The 11,622-nt window shown below is 38.1% G+C and overlaps 1 protein-coding gene across 1 annotated transcript; it reads left to right on the forward strand.

Annotated features, from left to right (window-relative positions):
- The first annotated feature begins 2,660 nt into the window (after nt 1–2,660).
- LOC138239418 (cathelicidin-2-like) lies at nt 2,661–5,581 on the forward strand. The gene is made up of 4 exons (XM_069191190.1): nt 2,661–2,889; nt 3,447–3,569; nt 3,935–4,042; nt 5,410–5,581. The coding sequence occupies exons 1-4, from the start codon at nt 2,710–2,712 to the stop codon at nt 5,455–5,457; spliced, it is 459 nt and encodes a 152-aa protein (XP_069047291.1). The 5' UTR covers nt 2,661–2,709; the 3' UTR covers nt 5,458–5,581.
- The last annotated feature ends 6,041 nt before the right edge of the window (nt 5,582–11,622 follow it).

Below are 11,622 nucleotides of genomic sequence, written 5' to 3' on the forward strand. Positions count from 1 at the left end.
AAGCGTTCAATAATTGATAGTTGTTCCAACATGACTAGGTGAAAAGCTCATAGGGGGAATATGTCTGTTCCCATGTGTTCTCTCAGGCATAATAATAATAATAATAATAATAATAATAATAATAATAATAATAATAATAATAATAAATATATGTCCACATATTAAAGCATTACATGTGAGCCATTTCATAAATACCAAGACATTGTCAGTCCATTACAAATACAATAGGCTGATAGGAGATATTATGTACTTTAAGGATTATACTTCTGTCATGTCTGTAAAATGATGCTGCTATAGAATGCCTCTATCACAATCATTTACTCTTGCAAAATAACATGCCATAAGGTCTAAGGCACCAATATACATTTTCTGTTTACTCATTCATTTTTTTGGTTCCCTTTCATAATTTTTAGCTGGTTTCATTCTAATAATATTTATATCAACTATAGCTTTACACCCTCATATTTGAATATCTCTGGTCATTTATCCAGGTACTGTACATGAACATATCACATTTTTTCCCCACACTAAAGACCAAAAAATATGCATATTTATTTACATAATGCTTTTCAAGATTTAGTAATGAGACTGGAGAGCAGAAGCAGGAGGTATCCACTGGAGATTATTTTCCTTCCAATGAATCTGGGCTGAGACTTTTGAAAAGCAGCCAGCTTTTTCAGCTCAAGTCTGTTGGGAAATTTCAGAATTTCCTAATATTTATTATACAGTAAATCTTAGTATATTAATTAAAACACAAGTAGTGCATCATTTAAATAGAACAAATGAACACCAACACTTTTTATCTACAGAAGATACACAAAAAGTACATTGTTGTCAGTCTTGATGAACTCCGACTTGTTTCTGCTACTTCTGGGGTGAATAAATACCAGCAGGTTTACAGGAATTGTTTTTCCCTCTAAATGCTGCTTTCTCAATTTCCAATAAGGAAATCCAATCTTGCTTAATCTCATATGTGAATAATGTTCTCTGTAGTGACGTACTGTAATGACAAAGCCTAATAATATGCTGAATTACACTGATGTACTGTGGATTTCTCTTGGTGAAGTAATACACTCACAAATGCTGAAACTTCCACATTTTATTGCTACTATATGAATGTTCACCTTGCCAAAACATCTACTGTGTTGATCCTGTTGAATAATAAATCCACTCTTAAATTTCACTTATAACTGAAATTGCCATCTACAAACAAAGCAAAATAAATAAAAGATATTTTAAATTTTCAACAAAACATGTTTTTTGTTAAATTATTTTGAAGGATGACTGGTCCTCTCTTTGCATTTACAGTACATAAAGAGATGAAAGGCAGAATGTAGGATATTGTTATCAATCAGAGGAAATTCTGAGACTTTAACCTGTTCTTAGAATGATACATTGTAATGAACAGTTCTTTCTGGACCCTATGTGGACGACACAATCCGAAGAAGCGGGGAAACACTAGGAAAAAGTCATGCAGGAATACGGGGCTGAAAATTGGAGGGCGTGTCCAAAGTGTGCTGGTTCACGGGGAAGGTGTGGCCGAGACAAACAATCCAAAAGTAATCCATAGAGGGAATCCAAAAACACTTTTGCACTCAAACCATCAAACAAATTAACAACAATGTGCTGTTTAAAGAACATAAATCACACTTTTTAAAAATTATACATGAAAAAGGAATTAATGTCAGATTTCAATAAGGTAATTATTGCAAGCAAAGCGCAGCCTGCAGGAGTATTAATTTTTTTGGAACATTTATTATGCCATTTTAAGAGATTGCTATCTGTATGGTATTTGTATGCTCTCCCTGTCTTTGCGTTGGTGTCTTCTGGGTGCTCCAGTTAACCTTCAGTACTGGGTGTAGCTTGCTAGCTGGGATTTGCCCCTGCACCCTATCATCCTGACCAGGATTAATTGTTTTAGAAAATGGATGGATGGATAATGGAATTGGTAGTCCAGGCCATTAAGACTGCAGGGTTCTGACAATCCAAATGTTATCCCAAGTAGGAATTTTGCTCGGAGTGTGACAGTGGAAATGAAATACAAGGAAAAGGGAAAGGGGTAACATAGAGAAGAAAAACAGCAAGTAAAAGAAATCTGAACAATGAAGGAGAAAATAAGAAACCCAGCTCTCAGGAGAGCTTAGGAGTGACTGCAGCAATAATCACACAAATGTAGAACTTTAAAAGAGCAAGAGTTCACCTTAGTGCTTTCCATCATGAGGAAATGCTGTAGGAATTTTATTGTGTAGTTCTGGTAGTGTTACCATTGCACTTCATCTCCAAATGGGCTGTTCATGTACTCACATCTCTCTGACTGGCACAAAGAACATACTGTATCTTTACAAGATTAAGAAATCAATATTTTTGAAGGCCAAAATCAATATTTACTTTGAGGGGCACAATACATAAACACCCTCTACTCCTTTCCACGATTGTCTACTGTTACCTTTCCCACAATGTACCATTGAGCAAGTTATTGATTTGCTTTAGTACTGCCTCCTTCATCATGTTTTCAAATTTACTGGAAAGTTTGAAACTCGAAGTCATATCATGACACAATTCCCCCAAAATAAAGTTTCCTAAATTCCTCAAAGGCAAACATCCACCATGTTCTGCAGTGTGTTGCACAATTTCAGAACATTCAAAAGGCTGTCTGCTGTCTGGGGCAGATTATAAACACCATCTGAGAGTAAAGAGCTCACTGACAAGATGAGAACTTCAGTTGAATATCTGCTGCTGCTCTGCATGGCTGCTGTGGCCACTGTGTCTCTAGCAAAGAAGACCTTCAGCTACATGGATGCTCTCTCAGCAGCGACAGCTCATTACAACCAGGAAAGTGTGGAGACTAATGCTTTCAAACCTCCCAAAGTAGCTCCTCTAAAGGGAATGGTAAGTCAGTATTGTCCAAGTCTCAGATTGTTTTTGCCTGGAAGTGAATTCTAAAACAGTCTGTACATAAAGACAACAACAATTAACTTTGATCAAAGCACTGAAGCATATTAAAACATTTAATAACAGTAGCCTTTTTGTTTATGCTACCAAAAAGGTTGTACCTTAAGGCAGGGGTTCACTCTCCTGATCTTGGAGAACCACATAAAAGTACCTACTGTGTTTTTTTTTCAGCTGTGCTTAATGACCAAACTGAAGCCTTCATTAAACTAATAAGATTCTTGTTTGGAACAGAATGGAACAGAATATTGGCAAGCTTGCAATTTCTTCTCTTAAGTTTGGGAATTTTTTTTAATGAAATGTAATACTTGAAAGGCTGCCTCTAACATGTTGTAGATTTAAAAGCCATAAAACAGTTCAAAGTTGTCCAATTATTCAGTCAATTAAGGCTTCAATTGAGTAACTGAGAGCTGAAATTGTTAAAACGGGAAGGTGGTCAGCACAATGATTTATATGAATCTTATGCAGGATGTGTCATGGTTTTCTCTCTTTTTCAGTCAATGTTCATTCCTGGTGATGGCTCTGGAACCGAGTATACTATAAGATTCATTTTGAAGGAGACTGTGTGCCCCAAACTTGTGGATTATGGAAAGGAAGAATGTGACTTCAAGGAAAATGGGGTGAGCTCTAGCTGTGCTTCATTCTTCACTATAGCCAAAAATACTGTACCCCTGATATAATATGTTTTCTTTGCGCACCCTACAACTAACTTCTAAAATGGTATAATGTTAATTCCTGCTATTAAGTGAAATCAATTTGGGGAAACTAAACTGAAATCAATATGTTACTAGGCTCACAGTATTTATTATTTTGCTACTCTCTGGGTGATTTGCAAACCAGGTCATTGATAACACCTTTGTTCTTTTGCAAAACACATCGCATTCAGTTCATCCAGATATCTACCAAGAGATAGTACAGCCCTTAAACACTTCTCAAGTCCTATAGCAGTAAACAACAGTGGGCATTTCCTCTTTCTCTTTTGCAGTCTTTAAAGAAGTGCACAGGTCTTGTCACGGTTGTGAGGGCTAAGCCAGGAGAAGCAAACGCTGTAGTAGTGACCTGTGAAGAAGTTACAGACCCAGAAGAGCGCAAGGTAAATCCTTCAAAAAAGTAGCTTAAAAGCCATCTCTGGAGTAAATTATTTCAACAGTGAATGTTTTGACATTGAATAAGGTTTGCATATTTTTTATGTTTAAAATATTATCTTCAACATAAATATGACATACCCTGATGCCTAGTGTAATTTAATCATGTACAGTATCACATTTTCTAAATATAAAAGGTATGATCAGAACAATTACACACAATGGACAGTATTCAACAAATTGAACCTTTACTGGAATCATGAAACACATGACAAGCAAGTACTAAAATCATTATTACACATCATTGCCAGCAGCCATATCACCCTGCAACTCACAACTGGCAACCCACTGAAGCTCAGCAGGGGTGAGCCTTGTCAGCACGAGAATGGGAAACCTCCTGGGAAAAACTAAGATCGCTGCTGGAAGAGGTGTTAGTGGGGCCAGCAGGGGGCACTCACCCTGCGGTCTATGTGGGTCCTAATGCCCCAGTATAGCGACAGGGACACTATACTGTAAACAGGCACTGTCCTTCGGATAAGACGTAAAACCGAGATCCTGACTCTCTGTGGTCATTAAAAATCCCAGGGCGTTTCTCAAAAAGAGTAGGGATGTTACCCTGGCGTCCTGGACAAGTTTCCCATTGGTCTTTACCAATCATGGCCTCCTAATAATCCCCATCTATGAATTGGCTTCATTACTCTGCTCTCCTCCCCACTGAGAGCTGGTGTGTGGTGAGCGTTCTGGCGCACTATGGCTGCCGTCGCATCATCCAGGTGGCTGCTGCACATTGGTGGTGGTGGAGGGGAGTCCCTGTCATTACTTGTAAAGCGCTTTGAGTGGAGTGTCCAGAAAAGTGCTATATAAGTGTAAGCAATTATTATTATTATGATGAAACACATGACAAGCAAGTACTAAAATCATCATTACACCTGGTAATATGTCCAGATATGAAATATATTTGTCTTAATCTTGTTTTTAAACCCAGACCTATCATACTTGGTGTTTTACTTGCTTTTCCACTTAATGATATAAATCCAGATTTGTCTCAGTATATTTAATGCCCCCTGATTTGTGAGTAGTTTGATGTCTGTGAATCACTAAGACATTTCTTCAATGAGATATTTATGTGAAAAAAGACTGCATTTAAGAAGAATAGAAAGAAAGCGGCCCAGAAAATATCAATAATTCAAATGTGCTTTTATGTCAGAATCTCAGAATGCCTGAAACACAAAAATATAAGAAATAATAAAAAAAATAGTTTGTAAGGCTATTTGGTGCCAATACATGTTCTATTTTTTAAAGTTTTTCTTGAATGATCAAAAAGTACTGTACATAATGTCTTTTCCTCACCTGCTATCTTTAATCTCTATTTCAGAAACTTGAAGAACCACCCAGCTGGTGGTATCTTTTTGGTAGATCATAAGAACATGTCAGGAACAGCAGCATTGTGCCTGGAGCTCACCTGCGGACAATTGTGAACTATATTTATGTTGTATAAACTATTGTGGAAGAAGATTTTATTCAATAAAGCTTTCTGAATTAATGAATGTTATTTGGTTGCTTTTATGTGTTTTGAAGAACCATTGAAACCACACACATTGTGTTTTTTTTAATTTACTTTCTTCATTTATGAGTCATTGTATACAGTAGGACCCTTTCCACAAATTATTTAGGGAAGTGGAATTTCTTTGGGCCTTCAAAGAGCAACAAAGGAAAATAAAGAGCAGAAGCCCTTTCCTGTCAAGTTAAGTCATCTTTTCATGAGGACCTATTTCTCTAGGTTAATTATTTTATATATTTTTCAATAACCGAAAATTAACTTAGATTTCAGATCAGTTTTATTATTAAGATGAATAATCATACACATGTAGCCATCTTGACAATGTTTTTCCTATACCCTATGATGGAAAATATTTGTTGGCAGTAGAATCAGGAGATATTAGGATCATACAGGCATTGAACTCCAGGGTTCAATGGCAAAACCATTTCTGGTATCTGTGATAATAGTAAAATCAGCTAGTATTTAAAACCTGGTACCTAGCTGTTCTTTGGGTTAAACAGTAATCCTTAAATTAATATTTACCCTATTTAATCAGGGTTAGCAACAAATAGTTATGAACTATCCACATAAAAACTATCCAGAATCTTTCAAAGCATTTGATAAATTGATTTGTCTGCTTTTAGAACACTTCAAAGACTTTTCATAGAACTAAGCAAAAATTATCTCTAGGTTGTAGGAATTTGTTCCCCAAAATTCCATATCAAAACTCCAAATGAAGTGGCCTTATCAGCGTTTGACCTAATTCTTTGTTTTAATTCACTTACTTTAAACTAGAACTTCTGAGGTAAAAGAAAAATACTTAAAACCACAAAAACCTAACTAACATTGTGGCTAGTCATATTGTGAAACTGTGGCAGAAATCTTAATATTAATTGAGGTTCACACCAGCAGGTCACCAACACCAATAATTTCATGTCTCTGATGCCCCACGTGAGAATGTTTATGTAGTGGCAATACTAATACGCCAGAATTAAGTGTTGCTGTGTTTTCCCAGGGAGGTCTCTCTCTCATCTCTGTGGTGCAGGACACACAGAGGTCATCCCTTGTGGGGTCTGATTTAAAGTGTTTTCTTACTGATAAGGAACAGTTCCCAGGATTAGTGATTGCCCAGCTATCATAATGGATGGGCTTGTCCTGGCACCAGGATGTCTGCTTAGGTCCACTCGGACCTTATAAACACCTGGCTGATGGTCCTAGAGTCAAGAGATCAATTTTACTCTTTCCAACAGTTGACCAACCAATCAGGAACCTGCAGGGCGTGGTAACCCCACATTGGTCTCATATGCCTGCCAAACTCTCAACCATTCATCGCCCATCTTTGTTCTACTTCAAAAACACAGCAGAGCTTAAACTTTCAGAACTTTGCTCCTCTGGCCACTCTCATGTTCTCTCAGACATCTTGGGTGTAGGTTTCTGCCTCATATGTTCCACTCTAAGTCTTATGCCTTTTTCTTTTGCTACCTGTTTTAGGTCGCCAAATGAGTCTGATGATATCAAATAAAATTTCAGCCCCAGTGTCAATCAGTTCCTCCCTGTGTAAGAGGTTTTCAATAGTGACCTTGATATTAATGCGTCTTACTTTTCCTCGCTGCTCTAACTCTCTTAAGAGTTGTTTAAAGCAGGCCTTCTCTGTGACTTTGGGGGTGGAGTCTGCACCTGAATCTGAGTCACTGACCTCCAGGCAAGAACCCTTCCACCCAATCAAATAGATTGAGGAAGAGGAAGGGGAAGGGTCTCCACCTCCTCCAGTGGAGGCGGGCGTGGCCCCCACTCCTGAAGTAGCGAGTATTAGTTCATTTACACTTCTGGTAGCCATCAGGAGAGGAGATCCTGGCTACACTAACAAGCAGAGACCCGCAGTTGCTGTTCCAGAAATGGAAGCTACAGTATATCGACAACGTAAGGGAATAACCAAGTGTTCATAGCTGCGCCATTCTCATAGCATCTAAGCCAGAGGCTCAGCTGTTTCTAAAAGTAAAACTACAAATCAGGGATTTTATGCCCTTGACTAGCACCAGCGTTACCTGCTTTTTAAATTGAATACCTGACTTGATCACAAAATACAATAATGATATTGATGATTTATAAAAAACACAGAACTGTATAATTCCTAAAGGGTGCTAAACATTTTTAATTAATCGATCTATCTTTATTGAAAAAATTAAAAGAAAACAAAATAATTTAGAGATCAGTCTAATGTACTGACAGATGGCTCCTTGAGGAAGCCACTAGCTCGGCTCAATACCAGACACCCAGTGGTCTGGAGCCAGGAAGGACGCCTGGTAATTGGGAAGAGTTGTTGAATTTGACAGGAAATGGAATTCCACTGGCGGATAAAGCTATTCGGATAGGCTCTCTACTAAACTAACCATTGCTTTAAGTAATTATTGGAGTTTAAAATGTCTTTGTGGGAAGTAAGAGATTCAGTGTACATTTAGGCTGAAGAAAAGAAAGAAGGAAAGTGTAATGGAATCGTTCTTTCAGGACCCTAAACAGACGACACGATCCTGGGTAGAGTTAGGAAAACACGGGGAAAAAGCATGAGGGAGTTGGGAATGAAAACGGGGTGGAAATCCAAAACCGGGTGGTCCATCCAAGACGAAGAGAATAAGAACGGGAACTGGGTCGGAACCAGCAGGAACAGGAACTTAAAAGCTTGATGGGACCAGGCACTTCCAGGAACAGGGAGCAGGTGCGGGAAATGAGTAAAGAACAAGGAAGGACTGGAGCGTTCTTAAGAGGAGGGGTTTACGAACTTGACAGAAAGTGAGAACTCCACAGCTAGGTGTTCTTAGTAGAGCCAGAATGTTTTAGGCATTAGTTGTGTTTTAGGCAGAATGTTTTAGGCAAACTACAGGCAGCTTGAAGAAGATATATCAGCGCTTTCCTGAGGTACACCAAGTTGCGTGGGTAATTCCTTTACAAGGTTATGGATGTGTTGCTGCCATGATATAGGAGTTGCTTTCTGGACCAGAGGTGACATGAGATATCAGTGTTAGTTATATAAGAAAAACTGTAATATGTTCAGCTATTGTTTGTTTGTTGTGAGCTTTTTTATAGATGAAGGGCTAACTTTCCAAAATGCACTCTAATGTAAAAGACACTGTTATTGTTGATCTTCGCCACAAATACACCCTTAGTTCTCTTAGCATTCTAATTGATATTAAGTTTATTGCTTTCAAAAAAAGATGTATTATTGTACTAAAAGTAACTGCTGAGTTTTGGGAAGCTGTGAACAGAGCACACTGTACTCTTGCTCTGTGTACCTGAGGCCTCAGAGAGGGTGGTGAAACAGAGTGAGAAAGTGAAGAAATGGAGGGTGGTACCCAGAAATAAATGGTGAAATGTTATACTTTAGATTCATAATAATCTTTTATCTCAAACCTAAATGTAATTATTACGCTTTTTACTGTAAGTAAGAACCATGTATTCATGTCCTAATCAGGCAATTTGTTCTGTTAACCAGAACATTTAAATGCATACAGTATATTAAAATTTACAGGAATTATGAAATCACAATCAGTTATTTCAACATACATATTAAAAAAACTACCACAGCAGTTAAAGTATTAAGATCACATAAACAACACTCCAAATTCCTGTTGGCCTGTCAGACATTGGTGAGAAGCAGGCTACTATCAGTGCACCCCTAAAGTCATTTTTACTTCCAGCCCTTTAAAATTAATGTAATGTTTAATCAAACTAAGTATAGGAAATAGAATTAACTATTTAAAAATGCAACAATACAAACATGTTTTATGTGTTTAAAAGCTATTTACATTCTGTTGATATCTTCATTTTAAGTTAAAATTGAGCCATAATTAACCAAACATGGTGACAAAAACTGTACACAATCCTTTGTATACAGTCATACTTCTGGATTATAAAATGAACACGGCATTGCTTATTTAAAAACCTTCCACTTTTATCTACATATCATACAATACAATTAACCTGTTTTATTTCGGTCCCACAATTTCTAGAGGAGAACAATTAATGTGTCAGCATAAAAACCTAGTGTACGTTTTATTTATATCTTCTGCTGTTATATGCATGCAATACACCACACTGTCTACTTTAAATGTCTCAGTTTTACATGTCTTCATTTGTTGGTGTTATTTGCAAATTTCACTCGTTTACTATAACAGAATCATGATTCGCTAGCAGCCATATCACTCTGCAACTCACAACTGGCAGCCCACTGAAGCTAAGTAGGTATGAGCCTGGTCAGTACCTGGATGGGAAACCTCCTGGGGTTGCTGCTGGAAGAGGTGTTAGTGGGGCTAGCAGGGGGTGCTCACCCTGCGGTCTATGTGGGTCCTAATGCCCCAGTATAGTGATGGGGACACTATACTGTAAACAGGCGCCGTCCTTTGGATGAGATGTAAAACAGAGGCCCTGACTCTCTGTGGTCATTAAAAATCCCAGGGCATTTCTCAAAAAGAGTAGGGGTGTAACCCTGGCTTCCTGACCAAATTTCCCATAGGCCCTTACCAATCATGGCCTCCTAATAATCCCCATTTATGAATTGGCTTAATTACTCTGCTCTTCTGCCCACTGATAGCCGATGTGTGGTGAGCATTCTGGCGCACTATGGCTGCCGTCGCATCATCCAGGTGGATGCTGCACATTGGTGGTGGTGGAGGGGAGTCCCTGTCATTACCTGTAAAGCGCTTTGAGTGGAGTGTCCAGAAAAGCGCTATATAAGTGTAACCAATTATTTATTATTATTAATGATTATTATCTTGTTTTCCTGTGGTATTTATCATGTTAAATAAGAAAGTTTCCTACAGTTTTCCTTCTTGGTCTGTCTTTTAAAATGGTAAAACTTTCCCTGTCATTATTCCTTTTAGCAAGGAAATGTATTTAATCAACTGGATTAAGAAAAAAACACCTGCTTTGTCATTTTTTTGGTGTATATAGTATACATCTGCACCCAAACCATCAAATAAATTAACAACAATGGCTTATAGATGTGCTGTTTAAGGAACATCAATCACACATTTTAGAAATGATACATAAAAAGGAATTAATGTCAGATTTCAATAAGGTAATCACTGCAAGCAAAGTGCAGCTTGTAGGAGTATTCATTTTTTCAGAACATTGTGCCATGTGAAGAGATTTCCAAAACTGAAATTAAGAGAAATTTATATTTATAAATTGCACATTATTCTTAAGTGTATTTTGTCACATCCAAGAATAAGAAGAGTTAATTTATTCTATTTCTTATCTATTTGGGTCTTATGTCAGAAGGACTTACAGACCACACTTGAGAGAGTCAGAATTACTGCAGATTGTGCGGGGTGATATCTAGTGAGTTGGAGACCATTCTGTGTAAGTAGGAGCCACTCTCAAGGTCGATAAAACTGTTCTCAGCAGAATGTGCTAAAATGCTTAGGGGATTACCATCAAGAGCATAGTGGAGGATTCCTAATGTTGATAAACTAAGAGTTGAGACAATGTCATAATTGGTGTACTCAAGGCCAAGAAAGCTGTCCTGTGCTGATTATTCCTTATAATGACATTGTTTTTGACACTAAGGGCAGCTGATCAAGGTCTAGTCAGTGTTTTAAGGAAAGTGTTGGTGTTTATGGCAGCATTATGGTGCAGTGCATAGCATAAATGTCTCACAACAATGGAATCCTGGGTTTAAGTCCTGGGGTACTATCTGCATGGTATTAGTATGCTCTCCCTGTCTTTGCGTTGGTGTCTTCTGGGTGCTCCAGTTAACCTACAGTACTGGACTGGTAGCTTGCTAACTGGGATTTGCCCCTGCTCCCTGTCATCCTGACCAGGATTAAGTGTTTTAGAAAATGGATGGATGGATATTGGAATTGGTGTAACGGACAGTTCTTTCTGGACCCTATGCGGACGACACAATTAGGGGAAAAGTGAGGAAACACTGGGGAAAAAGTCATGCAGGAGACAGGAATGAGGACAGGGGGGCGTGTCCATGGTGTGCTGGTGCACAGGGGTGGTGTGGCCAAGGCAAACAATGCAAAAGTAATCCAGACAGGGAATCCAAAA

Source organism: Lepisosteus oculatus, chromosome 6 (assembly GCF_040954835.1).
Source record: "Lepisosteus oculatus isolate fLepOcu1 chromosome 6, fLepOcu1.hap2, whole genome shotgun sequence".
In the NCBI taxonomy this organism is placed as follows: domain Eukaryota; kingdom Metazoa; phylum Chordata; class Actinopteri; order Semionotiformes; family Lepisosteidae; genus Lepisosteus; species Lepisosteus oculatus.